Source organism: Ammospiza nelsoni, chromosome 19, assembly GCF_027579445.1.
Source record: "Ammospiza nelsoni isolate bAmmNel1 chromosome 19, bAmmNel1.pri, whole genome shotgun sequence".
In the NCBI taxonomy this organism is placed as follows: Eukaryota; Metazoa; Chordata; class Aves; order Passeriformes; family Passerellidae; genus Ammospiza; species Ammospiza nelsoni.
In genome coordinates this window covers 8,763,902-8,788,004 of record NC_080651.1, presented here as the reverse complement: position 1 = coordinate 8,788,004, position 24,103 = coordinate 8,763,902, and the positions used below count along the sequence as shown (strand labels likewise).

General features: G+C 57.6%; 2 protein-coding genes across 8 annotated transcripts; both read right to left on the bottom strand.

Moving 5' to 3' along the window:
• Window positions 1-2,033: 2,033 nt before the first annotated feature.
• On the bottom strand, window positions 2,034-12,845 carry SPATA20 (spermatogenesis associated 20). 3 transcript variants are annotated; one of them, XM_059485915.1, is made up of 16 exons: window positions 12,803-12,845; window positions 11,771-11,960; window positions 11,612-11,676; window positions 11,095-11,249; window positions 10,722-10,865; window positions 10,277-10,478; window positions 10,048-10,178; window positions 9,850-9,954; window positions 9,273-9,347; window positions 8,849-9,061; window positions 8,500-8,692; window positions 7,598-7,766; window positions 6,992-7,200; window positions 6,624-6,823; window positions 6,420-6,500; window positions 2,034-2,747 (listed from the first exon to the last, which is right to left on the bottom strand). In XM_059485915.1, the coding sequence occupies exons 2-16, from the start codon at window positions 11,878-11,880 to the stop codon at window positions 2,577-2,579; spliced, it is 2,223 nt and encodes a 740-aa protein (XP_059341898.1). In that variant the 5' UTR covers window positions 11,881-11,960; window positions 12,803-12,845; the 3' UTR covers window positions 2,034-2,576. The 3 variants fall into 3 exon arrangements, with proteins under 3 accessions (XP_059341898.1, XP_059341897.1, XP_059341899.1); XM_059485914.1 differs by having other exon boundaries at window positions 11,771-11,908; window positions 12,803-12,843; XM_059485916.1 differs by lacking the exons at window positions 11,771-11,960; window positions 12,803-12,845 and having other exon boundaries at window positions 11,095-11,362; window positions 11,612-11,667.
• A 308-nt stretch (window positions 12,846-13,153) lies between these two features.
• EPN3 (epsin 3) lies at window positions 13,154-22,385 on the bottom strand. Of its 5 annotated transcripts, none has more exons than XM_059486066.1 (10): window positions 22,185-22,385; window positions 18,989-19,644; window positions 18,512-18,630; window positions 16,847-16,930; window positions 16,463-16,570; window positions 16,286-16,370; window positions 15,738-16,049; window positions 14,779-14,880; window positions 14,234-14,455; window positions 13,154-14,103 (listed from the first exon to the last, which is right to left on the bottom strand). In XM_059486066.1, exons 2-10 carry the CDS (start codon window positions 19,557-19,559, stop codon window positions 13,784-13,786), a joined length of 1,923 nt encoding a protein of 640 aa, XP_059342049.1. In that variant the 5' UTR covers window positions 19,560-19,644; window positions 22,185-22,385; the 3' UTR covers window positions 13,154-13,783. The 5 variants fall into 5 exon arrangements, with proteins under 5 accessions (XP_059342049.1, XP_059342053.1, XP_059342050.1 ...); XM_059486070.1 differs by having other exon boundaries at window positions 15,972-16,049; XM_059486067.1 differs by lacking the exon at window positions 22,185-22,385 and adding an exon at window positions 20,999-21,344.
• Window positions 22,386-24,103: the final 1,718 nt, after the last annotated feature.

The following is a 24,103-nucleotide window of genomic DNA, read 5'->3' as shown; positions in this document are numbered from 1 at the left end:
TGCCAGACGTGGGTGCTCAAGTATGAATTAACTGTGTGCTCAGCTTAGGAAACCTCATTATTTTGCCCAATCTACCTTCTCAAAGGCATTGCAAATTGCACCCCCACATATGTTTCGGAGGGGGATATTGACAGTAAAGCAGGATCCAGGCTTAGGACTCCCTTCTCCATTCCCCTTCTCCCACAGATGCAACATCCCCCACAACAAACAGCTTTCAAAGCCCATTTCCCATTGATGTCACTTCAATGCCACAGGAGATAAAAGCTGAGAGATCCAGAACCAGCGCTGAGTTTTCCAGGGAATATTAATTAGCGGAAAAGCCTCATTAGCGCAGCAAGGGTGGCTGCTTATGCTGCCTCCCCATCACCCCCATGTGTCCCAGACCCCCCAAAGGGACACTGTGGGTGTCAGGCCTCCCATCTGCCTTGGTGGTCTGAGAAATGGGGTGCCCTGCACATCCCCCAGTGTAAGTTTTAAATGTTAAAGCAGGTGTTTATACAAAAAAGATGCCAAGGGAAAACCTGTTTCTCCCCATCCCTGGCTGCCGGCGCTCCCAGGTGAGCCCAGAGTCCTGGGCAGGAGAAGTCCCCCTGTGCATCTGCAGCAGCCCGATGGCAAACCCAAGTGTTTGTGGGGAAAACCAGCACATGAGTTATCTGATGTGTTTTTGGAAAGCTTTTTTAACAGCTCTGCAGCTGGAGAGGAGCGGGGGAGCACAGGATGCTGCCTCCAGCCACCCTGAGCCTCTGCACTGGTAGAGAAAGCCTCTGCATCTGCCACCAAAGGGAATGCAGGAAGGGATCAGGAAAACAGACACTGGGAAGTGGGACAGGACCCCTGAGCCCAGAGATCCTACTCCATCATCCTCCTGAGGGCCTGGCTAGGCTGGGCAGCACCCACCAGCCCTGTCTCCTGGTAACTGCCCCAGAAAACAAGCCTTGCAGCAAAACAGCATGTGCCATGAAATCAGAAGGCCGGTGACAGGAAAGGACAGGAAGCACTACTGGGAGGGTTTAACCACTGCAGCCACCAATGAAGAGCAGCACCCCTGGGTGTCTCAGCTGAGAGTCTGGCCAAGGGGTACCAAGGGGTCCAGAAGGGGAGATGCAGTAGAACTCAAGCAAAGCCACTCCCTGCTAAGTCCATAAAGCCCAGGGGTGGCTCCCACGGACAGGCAGAGTGTGGGAAGCACAGGACATGGCCACCAGCACCCAGGGACAGCAGCAAGGCAAATGCACTGGGAGGACAGAGGTGCCACAACAACAGTTATTCATCACAAAGAACTTCTCATTCTTTTTTGTTTTGTTTTGTTTTACTGAGAGGTGAAGCCAATTCATCCTGACAGAGGTTCACAGCACAGCTCTGCCTGGGGGCTGCTCACAGAGACACCAACAAGTAACACAGTATGGGAGGAAAGCACCCTGTGTCTGTGCCACAAGGGGCTGGTGGGCACCAAAATGTCACCCTAGCCCCGTGCCACCTCGGGGACAACTGCCATTGTGGCATCTATGGGGGCTTCCCCACAGGCACTGAGCACCAGCCCTGCTCTCCGAGGACGCTCTCCCAGCAGACACAAACCAACTCACTCTGAGCACTTCTGAGGACGGGTGTCAAATCAATCCCCACAGCAGAGATGCCAAGTTTAAAAAAAAAAAAAAGATGGCAAAAAACCCCAGAAGAAAGTAGGCGGACATCTGCCAAACCAGCAATTTTCAGCTGGATTTCCAGAAACACTTCAGGCTTTTAAAACCAAGAGAGGAGAGAAAATAAAACCCCTTCACTCAGATGAAGTGCAAAATTCCAATTTGACTTCAAAGGCATTTCTCCTGGCTAGTTACTCCTAAACCCTGGCACAACCCACTAGAAATCCAGTGGGCAGTGCTATTTTGCTGCCAGATGACAGCACCCAGCCAGCTGGGATGTGAGGTGCTGTGCTGGGGGAGCCCAGGGTGTCAGAGGGATGCTGAAAACCTGGTACTCACCCATTTGGAAGCAGGGAGGACAAGGAAGGAAGGAGGGGAGGAAAGAGAGAATAAACTTTACATCAGTTGTAATCAGCAGGTTTTTTCCATGCACTATATATTCAGTTAATGTATGTTACAATCTCCTCTGAAATGGAAAAATACCACAGCTGTTGTAGCCAGTAACACTTTTAAGAGCGCTTGACTCCCAAGTCATCCAGGTGCTTTTGACAGTGTTACCCTGGGTTGCTATAGGAACCCTAACAGTGTTCCCATCTGACTTCTCCATTAACACTGGATTTATATTTAATTTGGTTTTCTTTTCCTCAGCAAGAAGAGGTGAGAAGCAAGCATGAATACAGAGGCAGGAGATGCTCCTCCATGGGTGTCTCCTGGACATACCAAAAACAGGACCCAGGACCAGTGCTGAGACACTGGTGAAGCAACAATGCAAGCACACCCCGACCTGCTGCAGGTGGGGAAGGGCACAGCCCCACTGCACTGCTAGGAGCCATCTGGGATGGTGCTCAGGTTGCCTCTATGATGAGGTTCTCCCATGTTCCCGCGCCAGTCTGTCCCACTCTTGCCTTCCCACAGGCAGCACGACTGAGGGGCTCACGGGCTGAGCATCCCACGCAGCTCCTGGACAGAGGTGACAGGCAGGGAGCAGGTGAAGTTGCTGCAGACATAGGCAGTGGCTTTCCCATCCTTCCTCTCCAGGGATGCAAGGAAAGGCAGCTGGCGGTAGAGGAACCCAGCACTGTCTCCATCTGCGACCATCAGCACCTGTCCAGAGAAGGAGCTGTAAGAGCCAGAGAGCACAGACAGCGCCAGCCAGCTGGTCCTTCCTGCCCCTTCCTGCCCCACTGACATGCTGAGGGCTGGCAGTGTCCCCCCACACACTCTCTCAAAATGGAGAGGGGATGGGCAGCTGAAGGGACCTACTCCAGCCCTCTGCCAGGGTCCCACAGTGGTCACATCCTGTAATGCCAGTGCAGGAAAAAGCATGATGGAGATGTGGCAGCCTAACCACACCAAACACTTGGCAGCCAGGATGAAGCACAGGGATGGGCACATCCCAGCCTAGCCAGCTCCTTGGGGACACCTACCCAGCCAAAGAACAGCCCCAGAAACAGCTGCAGCATTGCCCCATCTGACCTGCAGCCCAGCTCCTCCTGCCCTACCCACACCTCTCAGAAAAACTCGGGCAGCAATGAGCAGTGGGTCAGGGGCTCTCCCAGCTGACACAGCAGCATCAGCCAGAGGTGATGGCTGGGCTGCCAGGATAATTAGCTTTTCTGAAAGGGAAAATGTTTGTTAAAGCCTCGGGGCTTACAGGCTAATCAGGAGAAAGGCCAGGAGCTGGCAGAGAGCCTCATGCCGACACAGATGCAAAGGGTGAGCAAAAGTCTGTCCTTCCCAAGGCACAGAGGGAACATCCTGCTGCTGGAGCACACAGCTGTCCCTTGCCCGCCTCAATCCAAGCCCTGCATGTGTCTGCTGAGCATGGACACACTCGCAACATGTCCCTACTACTCATGCCAATGCCACCAAGGGATGCTGACACCAAATGCTGCCTCTCACAGCACACACATCTCCCACCATGGCACTGCTCACCTGGCACGCAGCATCCTCTACACCAGAGCCAGCAGAAGACCCAGCACTGGCATCCAGAGACACCCACACAGCCTCACTCATGCCTGGCAGGGGCTGCCCACACCCTTGTGTCCCCAGGGGGGCACCACATCCCCAGGTCCCTGCCCTGGATAGTGGTTGCTGCAGTCCTGTTCTATCCACCATCACCCCACATCTGCTTGACCCAGCTCTGGCTCAGCCTGTCTCCCTGCCTGCCTCTTGCTCCCCCCAATCTCCTCCCCCTTTGCCTTTGTCTGGAATTAATTCCAGGAGTGATTAATTACCAATTCATGTCCAATCTGAAATTCATTATTCATTTTTCTCACAAGCTCCCCAAGGTCCTCTCACAGGGCCAGGATGAAGGCGAGTGGCAGGCGAGTGCTCTGCAGCCGAGGAGATAATGGGATCCTTCATAATTACCCTAAAGACCATTAACAGGGCAGGGATCTATACCAGCAGCTGGGATCCAGCCCCAGAGCAGGGAACCAACCCTCTCTGCTCCCAGCACCAGGACACTCACAGGAACAGCTCTCAGCATCACCCCTACTTGCATCCCCAAAGAGCTGCCTGCAGCAAAGGGCTACTCCAGAGCCAGGGTCCATTTAAAATCACAACCTCAATGCAATTCTATCATTAGCATCTTGTTACAGCAAGGATTTCAGGGTGAGGTTTGTAAGGAATTAATTACTGCAACAACCTAATTAATTGTGTTCCTGCACACAAGCCTGGCCCCCGGCACCCTGCTGGCACAAAGGGAATGGGGACGCAGGGGAACAGGGATGTTCCCCCAAATCCTTGGCAAAGGCAATTCCCAAATCAGCCATGTCCCTGGAGCAGGTGACCCAGGGCTGCTCTGCTTAGGGCAGCTTCCTGTGGCAGGGAAGGAGATGTGAGGAGCAGCTGGAGGGGGATGGAGGCAGGTAGGAACAGGAGCATGCTCATTTCTGTGAGATGCAGCATGGAAAGAGGGACGGCTGTTGGGAGGCAGTGGGCTGCTCCCAAAGGTAGAGCAACTCTCTGAGGAGTGGGATTCTTCCCCCTTCCTCCCATCACCTCTGCAAGGGGAGGAGCCATTGCTACTGCCAGAGATCATGCTCCTACCACTCCTGCACACTCATGCCTGGGGAAGGGGAGATACATGTTCCTCTGGGGAAGAGCTCTACCCTTCTGCCACAATTCTTCTTCCAGGAAACAAAGCCAAGCTGCAACAGCTTTGGCTCCATCCCATCATCGCAACATGAGGAACACACAAGGGGCAAACAGAGCTACACTCCCACCCCGCCTGCTGCCAGCTCCCACCTACAGCCTCTCACATGCCCCTCAAAGCATAGGTCCCCTGCAAGCAGCCCTGGCAGGCATGACCATGGCTTCACTCCCCCATGGAAATATCCATCCAGAATACCCAGCCCTCATCTTCTCTCTTCCCCAAGGAATGCAAAAGCTTGAAAGAGAAAGATCCTCCCCTGGGGAAGGAGCAGCCCCACCAGCCAGGCTTGTTACCAGCTTTGCAGGAGGGAGCCAGACTGCAGGGGAGAGGAGGATATGGCTGTGCTATTTGTTCTGCTCAAGACCCCAGAATGGCAGTGTGGGCTCAGGGGACCAAGGGCTGAGCAGCTGTGGGCAGAGGATTATTAGCAGTGGTGCTGGGCTCCTGTTCCTGCAGACTGGGTCAGCCAGTGTAATCCTTCAAAGGGACAGAGGTCGAGTGTGGGAATAGAGGCCTCGCACACAAAATAGGGACCTGCATGGAACAAGAGTGCTGCTGGATGGGTGATGGCAGAGGAAGGACAGAGAGCTCTATGCCCCACTCGTGTCCCTGGAATGTGTCCCTCCTCCTCCAATGCTGGCATCAAACGTCACTGGGCAGAGGGTTAGGGGTGACACCCCTGTGGGCTGAGCCAACAGAGTACAGAGCAGAGGATTCTGTGCTGATGGCTCAGCCCTCCCCAGTTCATCCTAGCTGGGGTTACAGAGGCAAAGTAGTGCTTGGGCTTCAGCTCCCCAGACACTGAGACTGAACATGCCAGTCCCTGGCACCAGGGCCCAATGGGCAGGGATGAATTCAATCCAAACACCAAGCTCCCTCACTCACAGCCCAGTCCTATTTCCCTCACCTCCACAGCTTTGCTGAGGTCAAAGCCATCATTCCCAAGGCAGGGACACTGGCCACCAAAGCTGATGGGCATCAGCTGCTGTGCTGCCCTTCCCTGCCAGTTCCAGATGCAGCCAACAACTCCAGCCCCTCTGTGGGATGCACTGATACATCCCAAAGCAGAGAGGAGGACAAGCAGAGTCAGGCAGGAACCCCAATACGCAGCAACAGCTGCTGGATGGGAGAAGAGCTTTGGGAAAAGCCAGCCTCTCCCAGCTGGTGGTACCCAGAATTGGAGTGAGGCACTGCCTCATCCCTTCCAAGGATGCAAGGGTGTCTCCAGGCAGTAGGTGACCCAGATGCTAACTGGGTCTGCACAGGACATGACACATCCACACTAGGCATGACACATTCACACCTGAATGAAAGGTTTCCCCTTGGGAATGCACTGGGCTTTACACTGAGAGCAGTGCAAACAGCCAGCAGCAATAACAACCACTGCTGCAGCCACTTCTAGGCTGGGCTGCCCATGCTCTGTGCAGGGAGAGGAGTGCAGGGCTCAGCCATGGCCCTGTGGCTGTGCTCAGAAAAGAAAAGGACAGGATGCTTCCCAGAAGAGAGGCAGAACAGAGGAGGATGGGTGCAACAGCTGCACTGAGAGAAGGGATGAAACACCAGCAGTGCAGACAGCAGAGACCAGGGAAGGGCTGGCAGGCAGGGAGCATCTCTACCTTGTTTGGGCTGAAGACAGAGCGGACACAATGCAGCATCTCTTTGGTGTCTTCTCCTTGGGGGTCCCCACAGATGACAACCTGTCCAGGGGGAGAGGAGATGGCAGGAGGGAGAAAAAAACAGAGCTGTCACTGCACCCATGCCACTGCCAGCCCCACTTCCTACAGCAGGTCCTGCAGGGGATAATGAGCTCCAGCACATACCTGTTTGAGGGTGTGATGGAAGACAGCGGTGGCCCGGGCCATCTCTGGGAGGGTTATGGGGATCTTCTGCAGCCTCTCTGAGAAGGCAGCCAAGATCTTGCTGGCTTTTTCCACCCAGTCCATATGACCAGAGTAACAAGCTGCTCGGAGCAGGTTTGTGACAGCGACAGAGTTAGGGGTGGGCTCTGCTCCATCTTGGTCTGCAAAGGACAACATCTGCCATCAGCCCAGCGCCTCAGCATCATCTGCCATCAGCCCAGTGCCTCAGCATCATCTGCCATCAGTCCAGCGCCTCAGCATCATCTGCCATCAGCCCCGTCCTCCCACACCACAACCCATGGAACACATTGCCAGGTCCCTGAGCTCACCATCCTTGAGACGCAGGAGGAGAGAGGGATCGCTGGCCTCAGTGGAGAAATAAGCAAAGCCTTTAGGGTCCCAGAAGAGTTTGTCTTGCATGTGCTGGAGATGAAGGGCCCACTCCAGCCAGCTCTGCTCCAGTGAGGCTTCATAGAGGTCAAAGAGTGCCTGGATGACAAAGACATAGTCCTCCAGGAAGCCCTGGATGGGCACAGCACTGTAGTGGCACACAGGGAAGGAAAAGCAGGTTAGAAATGTTCTCCAACCCAGCAAAGCCCTGCTTACTGGTCTCTGATACCCAAGGAGATGCCACCAAGCAAAGCAATGGCTGTGGCCATCACACAACTCAGCCCCAGGGTTCTGTACAGGAGGAGAAGGTAGGGGAAGACACTTGCCAGCATGAAAGGTGAGGAACAGGAAAGGTTTTGACTTCAATTCTTCCTCACTGGCTGGGGGATACTAATCCTTCCTAAACTGCACCGAAGCTCTATACAAAACAAACAGCCTCCCTCCCACCCAGTTAGGTCCTGCCTGGAAGAGAGGACAGGGACTGCTGGGGGTCCGGGCAGCACCTGCAGGTGGCCAGTCAAGTCTGTGGAGTTTCTGATATTCACCTCTGCTCCACTGAGTTGTGCTTGCCCCGGTAGCAGCTCCGAAGCAGCCTCCCGCTGTCAGGGTCAAAAAGGTGTGTCCTCAGGAAGGCAGCTGCCTGTGCAGCCCTGCTCACATATCCCTGCTCAGCCAGGGTAGCCCCAGCCTGGGCAAAGCCTGAGATCATCAGCCCTGCAGAGGCAGAGACAGCAGGACAGGTCAGGGGGGGCACACGGAACTGGTGAGAGGGTCAGTGTCAGTTCTCTGACGGAGGCTCAACGTGAAGCTCATCCTCCCTGACGGCAGCAGGTCAGGTCTTAGCTCTTCTGCTCAGTTCTAATCATTAATGAAGTCACTCAGTGTCACCAAAGAGACAGGCAGAGTACTGTAAGGTCAGCAAGAGCTGAGCCCTCACTTTTGGGCACATACAGGGCTCAAGACTATTCCAGTTTGCAGGGTAACTCCAGCCCATGCCAGCTCCAGACCCAAACACCCAGGAATTTACTGCTGGAAACAGAGCTGGGGGTCCTGCAGTGATTCCCTGAGGCAGCACCCCCAGACAGACACAGTGCTGTGATCCCTCACCTATGCAGCAGTAGGGATGGGCTCTATACCCACCAGGGTCCTGGGGCCCCAACTCAGACCCCTTCCCTACTGCCCAGCCAGAGGAGCTGAGCTGAGTCAGGGGAAGAGTTCTGCTGCTCTCTGCTGGCAGCTGGGGAAGGAAATAAAGCCAGAGCAGTATCCCCATGCTCCCAAGGCTTGCAGGTGTGGGGCTGCTTCCACACAGCCCCTGATCACAGGTCCCAATCACAGCCTACCCAGTGCCTCTGTGGGAGCTTCTCAGTCCCAGCAGGACCTGTTGCTACCATGCCCTGGTGGGAGTCCAGCCAAGGCATGTCGTCAGAGCAGAGCCCCCCCTCACCATTCCATGCTGCCAGCATCTTGGTGTCCAGGTGTGGCCGTGGCCGCTGTGCCCGGGCTGAGGACAGTCTGTGTTGGCATTCTTGCAGCAGGGCACTCAGCCGGCCTGGCTCCAGCCCAAACCGGGCTGCCGTCAGCTCCGGGGGGCAGCGGGCAATGAGGACGTTCTTTCCCTTCAGCTCCTGATGGGGGTCCTGAAGGGAGAGGGAGACACGTTCTAGAAATGCCATCAGACTTGGGAGGTGTTGGACTCTGGGTGTTTTGGGGCTGCTCTGCCATCCCTCCATGCCAATGGATGCAGGTCTCTCATCAGTGCTCCTGACACCAGGAAAGTCTTTGCTCTCCCTCACCTTCATGGGGTCCACGTTGCCAGCCTCTTCCACTCCATAGTGGTACATGAAGACATCTCCCAAGGTTGTCTTCTCTCTGGCCCCCTCGACAGGGTCGGGGAGGAGAGCCCGGAGCTCCTCGGCTGTCCACACACAGAAAGCTCCTTCTCGCTTCTCTCTAGATGTGGTGGTTGGGTAGGAATCTGCATCTTCTGCACTATAGAAACCTCCTGCCTGGGAAAAGTGCAACACAGAGATCCTCCAGCTCCAGGACAACACTTTCAGCCAGCTCCCCATCATTGCAGGGCTGGCAGTCTGGCTAATGAGCCTCAGTAGTGCTCCAGACTGAGCTCAGCTAGGATGGAAGGGAGGGAAAAACAGCCCTGAGCCACATCCCAGGGTAGGGCAAGTGGGTCCCTTTGGGTCAGCTCAGGGAAGAGCCTACCTGGTCACTCAGGTCACGCGAGACGTAGAGTAAAATGTCTCGGACAACATCAGCAAAGAATTCATCATCAGAGATCTGTGTGAGACACAGCGTGGACATCAGTGTTACATGGGTGGCAAGGGGCAAGAGACACAGCAAGATATGGTGAGAGATTTCAATTTGAAGAGTTGGCAAGGAGTATTTGAAAGTCCAAGGATTTTAAATGAAGGATAGATTCAGAGTAAGACCTTCAATAGAAATCTACTATCAGTGAGTACTGCATATCTACAAAGGGCAGTGGAGAGTAATGCTGGAGTTACACCAAGGTCAGAGGCAGCAGCATTGTCTGCTGACTTGCAAAAACCAGCCCAAAGGCTGTTTCTTCCCCCATTATGCTCAAAGCCCCAGGGCTACACTGTCACACGTTTGTGCAGCACTTCTGGATAAACAACAGGAGATGAAGGGGAGCATTGGATTGCTCCACACCCGTGGGATGGGGAGTATCTTGGGGAACAGGGTTTGAAGCTGCTCCCCAAACCAGGCCAGTCCTTGCAGCCTGCAGGAGTGGGAGCCACACAGAGGGATGCCAAAGCTATACCTGGAAGGCTTTGCTGTACATGGCTGCCAGCTGCCCCTGGTCATACAGCATCTTCTCAAAGTGAGGAACATGCCAGTGCTGGTCAGTGGAGTAGCGGTGAAACCCCTGCACAGAACATGTGAAGATGTCTCTACCTCAGATCTCCACCTCACACCTCCTGGCCATGACAGGGGCTTACCCCCAAAGATTTACTCCTACCTGACCAATGTGGTCATGGATGCCCCCATGGGCCATCATCTTGAGGGTGTGCAGAGCCATCTGCAGTGCCCGGGCACCTTCTGGAGTTGTTTGGTGCAGGGCCCAGTACGTGAACAGGAAATTCAAATTCACTGAAACACAGGGAGACGACAGGAGGCTGTGGGGTGAGCTCTGCCCCCACGCTGCTGTCTGCCTCACAGCAGGTCTCAGCAGAAGAGACCAGACTGACCTGGGGTGGGGAACTTGGGGGATTTGGAAAATCCACCATAATCCTCATCATAGGATCTGGAGAGCTGCTGGAAACAGGTGTTCATCACCTCTTTGGCTGGTGGGGGTGACTCCTGGCCCTGCACATGGATCTCTGATGTGTGTCGCAATGCTTCCAGAATCCTCTGGCTGCTCTCCAACAGGGCATCTTTGTTCTCCTTCCACTAAGATGCAATGCGAAAGAGATCTTATTGCCTTGCACTAGTCCAAACCATACCTCCAGTTCTCAATCACCCTCCCCAAATCAGCTCAAACCCACTTCTAACCAAGCCAAAGCTCTGGCTGGTTCTCTGGGCTACTCTTCCTCATAACTGAATCTCCTAACTCAGTTACCCTTCAAGCCCAGACCAATTTCCCTGTGCTCCCTTTGGTTCAGCCCTGTCTGCTACACCATTCCTGCCCCACACCTGCTCTGCGATCCGGAGCAGCACAGTCCGAAAACCAACACGATGAACTCCATCCTCAGGAGGGAAATACGTCCCCCCAGCAAAGGGCTTGAGGTCTGGGGTCAGCCAGACACTCATGGGCCAACCGCCTCCACCACTGGTGGCCTGAAAGACAAAACACATGTGCACCAAGGTCACGCAAGAGGCACCTGCTCTATGCCCTTCCAGCACATACGAGAGCCTCACTCAAAGAGAGATGTGTGCTTTTGTCCACCATTGATACCCATCCAGACCACCCCATATACTGGTTCTGCTTGCCTGAGGAACATGACAATGAACAACACCCTGAGAGAACCAGTCAAAGCCTCCTGGGCCCTGCCTGTGCCTCCCTCACCTGCACGAAGGTCATGTATACTTTATCCACATCTGGCCGCTCCTCACGATCCACTTTGATGCACACGAAGTGCTCATTCATGATCTCCCCAATCTCCTTGTTCTTGAAGGACTCCTCCTCCATGACATGGCACCAGTGGCAGGTGGAGTAGCCAACTGCAAACAAGCTTGGACAGGTGAGAACTGGTCCTTTGCAGGGAGCAGGAAACACATGATGGGGAGAACACTCAGAGATGGGGACCCTTCTATGAGCAAGAGCTGCTGCCTCCCTGGACAAGAAATGGAGGAGAAGAGTCTCCTGAACTCTCCAGCTCCTGATCCTAAAAGCTGGCCAAGGACTCTGGTCCTGCATGCAGCCCATTTTCAGAGAGAGCTACTCCAGCACATGGTGCTCTCTTGCTTGGTGGTCATCCATACCTACACGGCTAATCACACACCAGCTCAGGATGCAGCTCAGCTTATCTGATCATCTACTGACCAATACATGGGGACATGAAATATGCCTTGTTTCTGGTTACCTGACAGGAATATCAGCTTGTTTTCTCTCTTTGCTTTATCAAAGGCTTCCTGACCCCAAGGGTACCTGTGGGGGAAGACAAGAGTTCCTCAGCCCCATGGGCACAAAGACAAGAGGAGGAGGAGGAGGAGGAAGGGGAAAGGCTCCCCACTGCTCTTACCAATCCACAGGGTTGTGGGCGTGCTGCAGGAGGTACGGCGACTTTTCGTTAATCAGGCGGTTGGTGTGACGAGGGACGCTGGGGGGGCCGGGTGTCCCCACCGTGGCCATGGCTGCGATCCCCGTTAGAAATATGTGCCTGTGACACCAAACAGGCTCAGGGGTTTCCTGCTCACAACAAAGCTCAGCCTCTGGACAGAGCCATGACAGACCAGAGCATCAGCACCACCACCCCAGGTCCTGCTGTGCCCCAGGACAGGGTGCTGCTCTCCACTACTCGCTCCCCATGCCAAAGGAAAGAGTCTCAGCCCCAGGTAGCTCTGCTGGGGCTCAGTCCACCCCAATCGCCCCTAGGACGTTACAAGTCCTTCCCACTCACTGGAGGCTCAGAGGAGCTTGTTCTCCAGTTTGGCACACCCCACCCACGCTCGGGGGAAGGCCATTCCCAGAGCTGCCCCTCCCACCAGCACACTTTGGGGGCACACTCAACAGCTGTGAATGCAAGAACAGCATCTGCGGGACCTGACCTGCGTGTCCGCAGGGAGAACACCCCCTCAGAAAGGAAAATCCCGTCTCGTGGGGTGGATGTGGGCAGGGAGGACACGGCTCTTTATGATGAGGGGAATGGGGGGCAGGGAGACTCCTCTGCTGCTGGGTAGATGCGGGCTTTGGGTATGGGGATGCAGCAGAGATGCAGGGCTGGGATGCAGGAGGTGGGAAAGGGGTGCAGAACGGGGCTACGGAGTATGTAAAGTCCTGAGGGGCTGTGGTAGTGAGAGGAGGATTTAGGGAGGATACAGGGGGATACGGGGAGGATGTCGGGGAAGGCAGGAGAAAAGGCTCTATGAGGGGCTCAGGAAGGTGCAGGGAGAATGTAGAGGAAATGCAGGAGGAGTACAGGGCGTCGCAGGAGAATTCAGGGGACGCGGGCGCTGCAGCGAGGACGCGGGGGGCACGGGAGAAGTGCGGGGACGCGGTTATGGCGCAGCCACCGCACCCAGGGCCGGACCCGCCCCCCCGGCCCCTCCGGTACCTGCGGGCGCAGCGCAGCGGCGCCGCCAACATGGCGGCAGCTCCCCGGGCCCCGCCCCTTACCGGCCCGGCCGCGCCCCTGTGCCCCCGGTGCCCCCGCCCCTTACCGGGCCGGCCGCGCCCCCGTGCCCCCGGTGTCCCCGCCCCTTACCGGCCCGGCCGCGCCCCCGTGCCCCCGGTGTCCCCGCCCCTTACCGGGCCGGCCGCGCCCTCCTCCGTCACCGCCCGGCCCCTGAGGCGCAGCCTCGCCCCCACTGGGCCCCCGCCCCTCCTGGTTCCGGCCCACAGCCGTTACCGCCCCGCGCCGCGGCCGCTCAGCGCAGTTCACAGTGGCACGGGGCACTCGCAGGCGTACACTGGGTTGCTCAGCGCAGTTTATTGTCGCACGGGCACCCGCAGCCGCCGCCGCCGCCATCGCAGCGCCCAAGCACCGCCGCCCCCGCCCCTGGAGCGGCGCCCAGCAGCGGGCGGGGGGCGGTGGCGGCGGGACGGGGGTGAGGGGGAGCAGCCAAGGGAGGGCGAACCCCGCGGGGTGGGAGGACCCGCGGCTTCCACCCCCGGACCTGCGCTGCCCGAGATCCCCGCTGTTCTGGGGCAAAGTCCCACCACGCCGGGGGTCCATCCAGCAGCCGGACCCCGTGCACTCGCCCGGCCCACTGAGCGGAGCCCCCGCACCACAGCCCTTTGTAAGGCCTCCGCCATGGCCCCTCACAGGGGAAGGGGGTTGCGGGGCTCATGCTGACTGCCCCCCAGCCAGCCCCACCGTGGCCCCCACACTGGCCCTCGCAGGGGAAGGGGTCCCCTGTTGCCCGTCAAGCACGGGGGCTCATGCTGGCTGCCCCTCACAGTGGGCACGGGGAGGGGGCTGCGTGGGGGCATCCTCCCGTGCAGCTTAGCAAACCCCCAAGTCTTGGTGGAAGGAATGATCGGGGGGATTGTAACAGCTGGGGAGGAGGTCCACATGTCCAGATTTCCAGAGGGTTCAGAGGAAGGGGTTGAGCCCCCCGGGCGCGGACGGCGGGGCCGGGGGGCCGCTCAGCGGCAGTAAAGGCTGCGGCAAGGTGCTGGGGAGTTCGGGGAAGGTGCCAGCCTGCGGAAAGGCACTGGCGGAGGCGGGGAGGGCAGCGGCGGCAGCGGGGACGCTGCTGAGGGGCAGCGGCAAGGATGCGCTGTAGGTCATGGAGTTGGCGGGGTGGCCGGTGGGCAGGCCGGGCACTGGCGAGCTGGTCCGCATCTGGTTCAGAGTCGGCTTGGGCTGTTCGGAGAGGCTGAAGGGGTTGGTGGGGGATGGCGTGCTCAGACCTGGCAAAGAGAAGATGGGACATGTCAGGACAGCCAGGCTGCTTCCAGCAGTTCTGCTCCTCCTCTTTCTCCCCCACCACCACCTGCCCAGCGCAGGGAAGCTCCTGGCCAGCAGCCCTGCAGCACCTACCCGAGAGAAAGGGGTTGCGGGTCTTGGAGGCCGGAGTAGGTGCGACCAGGGAGTCCAGGTTGACCAGGGAGGAGGCGGCAGGGCCAAGGAAGGCCTCGGGAGTTTTACAGTCCTTCCGATCCTTGCCGGATTCAGGCAGGGAGTCAGCCAGGTTGGCAAGGTCAAAGCTCTTTGCCCCATCCTGCCTGGTGCTGGGGAACAGGTCGCCAAAGGGGTCGGGCTCTGAGATGGAGGGAGATGAGACACATGAGCCAGCTGGGAGACACCAAGGGTGACAGCACTCTCCCTTGTCACTGCACAGGGTGGCTGACAGCACATCTAACCCCAGGTCACAGTGTGACACAGTGGGGCTGAGCCTGCAGCATGGCCTGCCCAAGTATCCCCCAAGCCACCACGGGAGACAGCAGAGGTAGGGACATGAGCACACACAGAGACTTGGGCTGCTCCCTTAGCTGGCCATACCAACAAGCAACTACACACAAGCTGGCCAGCACTAGAACTGCCTCCCTGCCACAGGTCAGCACCTGCCCACTCCCAGCTCTTACCCACAGGGCTGCTGGACTTGGCCGAGGAGGGCGGCTGCGAGGGCTCCTGCTCCGGCGGCTCGGGCGGCTTTGCAAACGGGTCAAAAGCATTCCCCCCTGGAGCTGGGGGGAAGAGGGGACACTCAAGGAGGGGAGCAAGCAGGGAGGTGTGGGGCAGGAGATGGAAGGGCAGGAGAGAGGCAGGGGTGGCTGCCTGCAAGGAGACAGAGAAGAGGGGATGCAATGCAGGGCGTGGGTTTGGGGGTCAGCAATGTGCACTGGGGAAGGCTTAGATGCGCTAGATCATGGGATCACTGCAGACAAAGACACCCCTACTGCTTGCAGCCATTACACCATAACAAGCAGGTCCCTTTCCCAGCCCCAGCAGGGACAGGTAGAGGGGACAGGTCTGCAGGAATGCTTTAGCAAACAGCACTGGCCCCCAGACCAGGTTCTGCAACCCTCACCAGGGACCAAAACAGGGGGCAACACATGCAGGATCTGCACAGGGCTGGCGGAAACACCCAGGAGGAACTGAGAGTGACACTGAGCTTTGAAACACAGGCTGCTCCTACAACTGTTTCCCAGTCTGCAACATGTCACCTGTGACCAGCAACGGTCCTGTCTAGTTCTGGCAGGGTACAGGGGTCATTTGGGTTGAGCAAATAGGTATCACTAATGGGACACAGCATCACCCCACTGCTGGAGGGGTGTGGGGCTGCCACCTGCTCCCATCAGATGGCTCTATTATCTGCCATGTTAATTAAAGCAGCCTGTTCTGTACAAAGATAAAGCCTAAAAGTTCCTTGAAGTCTTCAGGATGCTGAGGGATGAGCTAAGGGACAGGAGGGTGGGGAAGGGGTGCTTGGGGAGCTGGTTGAAGGGGGGAGAACCCAGAGATGCCCACTTGCAGGAGGGTAGTGATGGTCAAGGCTGTCCTCAATCCTCAGCAAAGCCAAAAGATCCATTGAGCCTCTTACCAGGGGTTGGAGGCTGCTCAGGCACAGCAGCCCAAGGGTCAGGAGCTGGTGTAGAATTGGAGCCCTGGGGGGCTGGGGGGGATGCTGTTCCCCAGGGGTCTGCAGGAGGGAAGCCAGAAGACATCGGTGCCTTCCCCCAGGGGTCAGAGGCTGCAGTGGTGCTGGGGGGAAAGTCCCAGGGCCCAGCAGGGGTTTGCTGGGATGAGGCGCTCGCCTGGGAGAGGGGCTCCGCACCAGGGTCTGGCACTGGCACCCAGGGATCCGCTGCACCGCTCCAGGCAGAGGCCACCGGCTCCACTTTGGGTTTCATATCTGGAAAAAAAGGGAAACTCTGGGAGAGGGGAACAATGCAGAGCACAGAGCAATGCTGAGTGGTGGGTATGTGGCCAGGAGACCATGGCTTCCAGCAGTACCACCTGGGAGTGTAATGGAGTAGGCACCAGAGAGAGAAGGCAGAGGTCCTCATTGTTGAGCTGCTGGAGGAACAGAGGCAAGGGACAACTTTCTGCCACTGCCCCAAATTCTGGCAGCCTGCAAGTTGTCCTCACCTGTCATATCCCATGGGTCAGCAGACGTGTGGCTGGAGGGGGCTGGCGCCGGCCCAAATATATCTGCCAGCTCCAGAATAGAAGACTGCGGACAGGAAGGGAATAAAAAGGTGAGAGGAGCCTGGGGCAGACCTGCAGGATCACCCCCGTGTGGCCACCCAGCCTCCAGTGCTATACCTGGCTTTTCTTCATCTTATCTTCTTCTTGCTCTTCGTCCCTGCCTGGGGCAGTCTCCTCCACAGGTCTCTGCTGCAGGGAGTTCTCCCCTTGCCAGGTCCTCACTTCCTGTGGGGACAGGGGATGGGGCCTGTGAGCTCAGCAACCCTGCAGACAGCACCTTCTCCAGGAGACACACCCAGCACAGGAGCTGCCACCCAAGAAGTCCCAGCATCTGAGCAGACAGCTCCTCCAGGGCCGGGCCCCCCAGGAGAGCACTCAGCAGACAGCCCGGAGCAGCGAAAGCAAAGCGGGCACCGGAGCCAGGCAATGTTTTGGGCTCCGGTGCCACAGAGAGACCAAGTGCAAGGAGAGCGGAGCGCCAGGGCCGCAGGACACAGGTACCTTCTCGTGCTCCTCTTTGCTCAGCGCGAGCGCGAGCTGCAATTGCCTTTCTTCGTCTGTACTGGAAAGTGGAGGAAGTGGCTTCTGGCAACAGAGGAAATTGGGTGATATTTCAGCTTGCCCTCAACTCGCAAGACTGCTTGGTGGTTGTCCCTCTCCTTGCCACCGCCATTCCAGCATTGCCTGCCTGCACAGCATCTGTGCCCATCCAGCTGGCCCTGCCTGCAGACACCCCCAGCCCAGCGTCCCTGTGCTCTCTAACCAGCTCCTGCTCAGGTTCCGTGCAGCCCCTGCCCAGCTCCTTCCCCGATCCCATCACCTGCTGCTGGATTAAGGCTGGGATGACCCTAAATTAGGCAGTCAGCATCTCCCCTGGGAGGTTTTTGGGGACCCTGATGCAGTCAGTGAAGGAGAGGAGTAAGACATCCCCTTGCCCTGGCAGCCTGCTGGGTAAAGATGGTTGGTGACATTGACCGGTCTCAGTTTGGGATTCCTGCCAGCCCCACACCTAGACCTGAGTAGACTTTGGGGAGAGACTGTCCCTGTACCACCATGGTGGCCCTGATCACTGCCCCATGACACTTTTCCAGCAGTGTGGGGACTCATGGGGGCTGGGAATGGGTACCCTGATAAGGGTGTACGTGTGTCAACACCCATAAATGTGTGTACATGACTGTGCAGCCCAGATGGACTCCAACAAAAAGGCAACACTTTCCAGAGAGTGTCTTCAGTGCTCACTGGAACAGTGTAAGGATGCTATAAATACTCCAATTCCAGGACAAAAATAGGGATATACACCCTGCTTTGCCTCCAAAAGAGCCTCCATCAAGCAGGGAAGACTGGCAGCAACAAGCATCATCTCTAGAGCACATCCTCTGCCTGGCACAACTGAGCTCATGGTGCTGGGTGACAACTTCAGGGGATGCCCACCAGTCCAGCCATGCAGCTCCTTGGTCCCCATGTTCCTCTGATTTTGTGTACTGCCTGTATCCACAGGCTCGTGCACGCTGTGCTAGCTGTTTGCTGGTGACCAAATAATCCATTCTTGGTGGAAAAGGGGCCAGCAGACAGGAGAAGGGACAGCCTGAGGTGGCTTCACACTGGGCACAGCATCTCACTTGCCTGATTCCTCCTGGGGCCGTTTCCCAGTGCTCCTTCTAGCCTAGTTTGAAAGGACCAGACAGTGGGAGGGAGCATCTGTGAGCCCCCAGCTCTGGGGATGCTGCTGGCCTGCACCCACACAAACTGCTGGGCAAGGCTTTGCCTCCTCAAACCTCTGTGGGTAGGCAAAAGGAAGGGGGAAGCTTAGACCAAAAGTCCTCAGCAGAGGAGGGCAACCAGGTTGGAGGGGGGTGGGCTTTGGGGTAAATCCAGAAGACCCCCCCAAGTTCACCCTGGGGTCTGGGAGGCTGGACAGATCCCAGCCTGGTGCTGTCCTCTCTAATATGAGAACAGGGAGCAGGGGCAGCCCACACCTCCGTCTGCCCGCTGGTGATTTTGGATCCAGACACAATGCGAGCAGCCTGGTACAGTCGCAGGTACATGCACCAGCCTCAGGCAGCCCTCAAAATCCTGCCTCTTCCCAGGGAACTGACCCACTGTGTTCACAGATAAAGCAAGGTAAGGGAGATGCCTCACACCCCAGGACAAGCAGGGCCACTCTACCTTCTCTGCCTCCTCCCGACTCATGGCCAGTGCCAGCTGCAGCTGCAGCTCCTCCTCTCCTGTCGTCTGGGGCCGTGCTTGCTCCAGGTCAGAGGCAAACCGTGGGGATGAGGATGATGCTGGGATATAAAAGAGGAAAAGGGGAAGGAGTGGCATCAGGACTTGAGGTATTTTGGGAAGCACATCAGCAGTTTCCAGGCCTCTGTCCAAATACCCAGCCTCCCCAGGAGGTGTAGCCACACTTTAGAGCTCACTACCTTGAACAAGCCATGAGTTTAAGGCTGGAGGCACCACCAGCTGTCACTGCTGCTGGGGTCCACCACTGGCCCAGCCAAATCTCTGCCCTGTGGTGCAGGACGGGCTTCACCACCACCATCCCAAAAGATGCAGAAGAATGACGGGCACCAAGCAGGTGCAAACCAAATGTAACACCTGCCTCCCCTGAGAGAGCCCGAGTGAGCTGCCAGTAACACTCACAGTTGAATGAGGAGGGTGAGCCCCGTGCCCGGCTGTAATCTTCACCGTAGGGTGATGCCCGGCGGCCATAGGTGACCTGGTGGCTGCCACTGCCCATGCCCTCCAGGGCCATGCGCTCCTTGGTCTGCAGCGCGTGCGCCCGTTCCTGCTTCAGCCGCTCCTCGTCCTTCAGCAGCGCCATCACCTGCTTCACCTTCTCCCGGATGTTGATGCCCTGGTCCTTGCCGTCACGGTCCACATACTGGAAGTCCTTCAGCGTCTGGATGGTGTAGAGGTTCTCCCGGCACTGGTGGGTCACCTTCTCGGAGCCAGTTTTGATGAGGTAGTCCAGAAGGGTGAGGGCTTTGTAGACGTGACGCCAGTTCTTGCCGCTGTCGTTCAGCCGCCGCCAGATCATGCCCATGACCTCGGCAAAAGCCACCGTGTTGAAGGTGAGGTCGGCGATCTCTGACATCAGAGAACTGGGAGGACCCCAGGGATCATTGGAGGTGGCCTCCCGCACCTTGATCTCTGCCTCTGAGTAGTTGTGCACGATGTTCTTCACCTGCCGACGCAGCGCCGAGGTTGTCATGGCTGTGTGGTGCTGGAGACCTGCTGGTGGCAGGCAGGAACAGTGGAGAAGGGATGAGTGAGCACGGCCACAGCCTCACCAGCACCTGCAGCAGGGAGCAGTGACACAGAGATCTCAGCATCGCCCCCACCACCAAGACCCATTCCCAGAGTCCTTGGCTGGCATCAGGGACATTTCTCAAGGTGGATGTGACCATCATAGGGGCATCAGGTGCACCCTGCTAGGCTGCCACGACTCACCAACTCAGACACACAGGATGCTCAAGGGGAAAAGAAATCTCATGGCAAGTGGTACCCTGAATTGCCAAGCCGCCACAAGTTTTGACTCTGGATTCAGCAACATTTGGAGATTCTACCCTGCACTTCTGCTTCTAAAAGTAATCATCTGAAAATGGCAGCTCACTCCTCCAGATCCTGTCTGTCTCAACTCCACTCTCCTGGCAAAGCTGATTTCAGACCCTCCCAGCCCTTGTGCAGCCACGAGTTCCCCTGTACACCCAGATGCACTACCTGCACCTGCACACAGCCCTGCTTGTCCCAGTTGTCAGCCCAAGGCTCTCAGTGCTGTCAAGGCAGCATCGTCCAAACCCAAAACCTCGTCATGAGTCAGAGCCTATAATGATTCTCTAGCGCTGGCAGCTGCTCAGGCAGGTTTTCCCAGCAAATTGGGTAATTTTACTCCCGCAAGAGGCTGGTGAATTCAGGGTGCTAACAGTCAGTGGCAGGTTAGCCAGCAGGATGGATAATGCAATGCCCCTCTCACCAAAACTCAGAGCTGTCTGAGCCTCCTCTGGACCACAACACAGGGGCAGCAGGGGTTGGCATGGCTGGGAGCTGCCCTGGTACCTCCCCATGGGCAATGCCTGTCCTTGGGATGCACTGCACTGACACAGATACAGTGACGTGGGGCAATCTGGACTTGTCCTCACATGAGCCCATCACAACCCTGTGCCCTGCTCCACGCTGGTCCTAAATCCTCACCTTCTCCCTGCATGGTGAGAAGACACTGTTCACTCTCATTTTATCAGAGAGTCAAGCTGAGGGAGAGGCAGAGGCTGCTTTGCCCTCGGCAGGGTTGCACCGTAGAACTGGGGAGCTGAGCTGCTCCCAGAGCCCTCACTGCAGCTGTGACAAAACTCACTAGCAAATTTTCCCCCATCCAAGATAACACATGTGAGCAGAGGAATATCTCCCCCACACAGCAGTCTGCAGACAGCAGTTATCAGTGTCCGTTTCATCACCCACCTCGGGTTCCAGTACCTCCCTGGACTGCAGCTGCTGCACCACATCCAGCCCTCTCCCAGCTCAGGATACCACTCCATCGCACTGGAGCTGGGCCAGGCCTCTGTCCCAATACCCAGCCTCCCCAGGAGATGCAGCCCACAAGCCACGCACGGCACCCACCACGGTCCCACACAACCCGCACGACCAGTCCAGCACCTCCTGCTCCTGTGGGCCAGCAGCCAGGTGCCCCACAGCTCCGCCAGCAACATCTACTGTGAGTCAGAGAGGAGCCTGGCACCGCCACGCTCGCAGGCGGACAAAGTTTCTCTCGAGTCGGTTCCCTGCACCGATTCCCTTTCGCAATGCAGCCCGTCAGCGTCAGCGCGGCCTTTGGATCCCGCCGGGAGAGCCCGTGGTGCAGTCGGCCAGGCCACTGCCCGCCTGGCACAGAAACGCCTCTGGGACAAGGGCAGCAACACAGCAAAGTCCTCCAGGACTTGGCTCCATGCTCTGCTTTCCACCAACACCCAGGTGGAGATAAAGTCACATTCTCCAAAGGTGCCACCAGCCTGGAAAGCACCAGCAAGCACAGTGGCAGTCCGAAGAGGGGGCAGGATGGTTCCTTCTGCCTCCAATAGGTTTCCTAGCTGGACAAACCCCAGGGTCCAGTGACAGGCTCCCGGCATGGCTCATCCTGGCCAGAAACCTGACCCCAGCTGGACTTTGCCGCCATGAGATGGCCTGGGAAGTCTGAATGGAAAGAGATGGGAAGCATGGGCTGGGGCAGGGATGAGAGGAACGTAATCAGGGCTGGAGCTGCCAGCGGGGTTTAGAGCTGCGGGTTTATCAAAGACAGAATCATCCCCCCCCTCCCTGGAATATAAAGGGAGTGAAACAGAAGCTGTGTGGGAGATAAGGCAGCAGCACCCAGCAGCTCATATGGAATTACTGCAGTGACCTTGACCAAGAGTGGCCAGGTGGGAGAAGGACACGGCTGCGGGGCCAGGTCCCCATCGCCCGCGGGCCGGCGCGGGGGTTGCGGGGGCGACGCGGGAGCGGCGAGGGGCGAGGAGGAACGGCCGTGGGGGGGAGCGGAAGGGATGGGGGGGATGCAGGGGGGGCAAAAGGGGCCAGCGAGGGGAGGGGAGCCGGGAGGGGGATTTACAGCTCCATCCCTAATCAGGTGCGGGGCTGAGAGGAGCGGCGACCGCCATGGGGAAGCAGCAGGGAACGGCCCCCGCAGCGCCCTCCGCCGCGCCGCCGGCTCCCGCAGCCGCAGCGGGGGCCCAGCCTGGCCCAGAGGCGGCCGGCACCCCCTCAGCCCGCGATGCTCCAGCGTCCAGAACCTTCCTCCTCCTCCCCCCAGCGCAGCCCGGTGCCAGGGGCGCGCAGCCCCGGTTACCTGCGCGGTGCCGCCGCCGCCGCCGGTGAGCGCGGGCTGGAGGCGGCCGCAGCCGCCCGCTCCTGCTGCGCGCCGCCGAGTTGCCGGGCTGGCTGGGCAGGTCCCGGCGGCAGGTCCCGGCTTAACCCCTTCGGGGCCGCCCGGGCACGGGCAGAGGCGCTCAGGCCCCCCCGGCGCGGCGCGGCGCAGCGCGGTGCGGTACCGGCCGCGGGGGATGCGGCGCCGAGCCCCTGCCCCGCCGCATGCGGGAGGCGGGGATGCTGTAAATGCTCAGTCACTGCCCCTTCTCTGGCAGCCAGCCAGGCGCTGCTCGCTGCTGCCTGCGCGCCTGTATTCCTTTTCCTCCCCCCCCCCCCCCTCCTGCCCCCCCATTATTTTTAGACAGAAATCCACGTCCCCGGGCGCGGAAGAAGCTCCGAGGGATGCCGACCCTCCCCACCTCGCAGCTCCCTCTCTGCTACCCAAGGCCACACTCGCGATTTGGGTTCTTTAAATTAATTTTTTTTTTCTTTTGCTAGGATCTAATTTTGGAGCGGGTTCTTCCCCTCTCTGAACATCTCCCGGAGCCTGGCTGGGCGAGAGAGGGAGGCATCAGATGACATGACAAAATAAGTCATGTCTCTCGATCATTTTAATGCCACCCCCTCTCTCTCGGCCTCTGCCTTCCATTTTAATCACTGACAGGCCTTCAAGTATTATGGATATATATAATCTTTTTAATATCACTGACATTTTCCATGAGATGGAAAACATCTCAGGTGTGCTGAGACATTCTGGGGCGGGAGGGGGGGTCGTGCCTTCCTGCTGCTGCTTCCACCAGCCACACAAAATGCTGAGCTGAGATCCATCTTGCCCCCAGGGTTCTGCCTTAGGTCTTCGGGGAGGCCGTGTGCCTCTGGGGGCTTTGCAGATCTCAGCAGCCTGACATTCCCCACAGGCTGTGCCCGTGCAGACTGAATAAGCATCTAGTCCCACTCCCAGCTGCAGTGTGGGAAAAGAGGATTTCCAGCATCGAAACCCTCTGCAGGTCAGCCCAGAGAACATCCCAGCTCGGGAAGTGCAGGCATTCTTCACGGCAGCTCCATGGGCTCCAGGCTTCCTCTTCCTCCATTCCCAATGCTCCTGCTTCACCGTGTCAGATGGTGAGGTAGACAGCTTGCCTTTCTTCAGGCAGTGATTTTTTTATAAGCAAAGTGAATCTCTCCATGGGGAGAACATCCCAGGAGGTGTTTTTGGAGCTGTACAAATGTGGGGTTTCTTTGTGGGGGGTCCCAAAACCCCACTGTGGGTACAGGACCTAGCAAAGCACTGCTTGCCCTCAGCAGAGCCTGGCTGCTCACCCAGAGCCCCTCTGCCATTGGAAATGCACTGACATCTTCTGCTTGCCTCATTTTCCTGCAATTCCCCCTCTTCCCATCCTCACTGGTGGTGATGGTGTCTTCAGGCCCCACTCACGTGATGGGTTTGGAATGCAACTCCCAAGGCCAGGAAGGCTGCTCACCTTGGTTATTTAGCAAACACAACACAAATTATTAACACTAATACAAATAATGCCCACGCTTGGGAGAGGAGAAGGAATAATTTCCTTGCCTGGTTGCAAGGACTCAGCCTTAGAGTATCCTGCAGAGTGCAGGGCTGAGAGCCCTGAGGGTCTTGCTTCTAAGGTCAGAGCCCACAGCTCACACTAGGCCTGTAAATAAGAGGTGTATGTTTCTAAAGCTACTCTGCAGAAACCACCTCTAATTCCACTGCAGTTCCTGTTCTGTTACTTCCACAAATCAATGCAAAAGAAAAAAAAAATCAGCTGGCTCACAAAAAGCTGCAGCAGGCAGACAGCAGAGTACCACAGTTGTTGGCCAGCACATCCTTTCCTGCATGCTCCTTGTACCTCATTCCCTGAGGACACTCTTGTCCAAGGC

What these genes read in the sequence shown, in the direction of transcription:
- SPATA20 (XM_059485914.1), bottom strand. Translation starts at nt 12,834, where the DNA reads ATGTTGGCGGCGCCGCTGCGCTGCGCCCGCAG. An exon ending in CAAGCTGATATTCCTGTCAG is followed by an intron (nt 11,250 to 11,611) that starts GTAACCAGAAAC and finishes GCTTGTTTGCAG; the next exon opens with TTGGCTACTCCACCTGCCAC. An exon ending in TCCATGACCACATTGGTCAG is followed by an intron (nt 9,955 to 10,047) that starts GTAGGAGTAAAT and finishes TGTTCTGTGCAG; the next exon opens with GGGTTTCACCGCTACTCCAC.
- EPN3 (XM_059486066.1), bottom strand. Translation starts at nt 19,559, where the DNA reads ATGACAACCTCGGCGCTGCGTCGGCAGGTGAAGAACATCGTGCACAAC. An exon ending in CTCACCCTCCTCATTCAACT is followed by an intron (nt 18,631 to 18,988) that starts GTGAGTGTTACT and finishes TTTATATCCCAG; the next exon opens with CATCATCCTCATCCCCACGG. An exon ending in GTCGGGAGGAGGCAGAGAAG is followed by an intron (nt 16,931 to 18,511) that starts GTAGAGTGGCCC and finishes CTCTGTTGCCAG; the next exon opens with AAGCCACTTCCTCCACTTTC.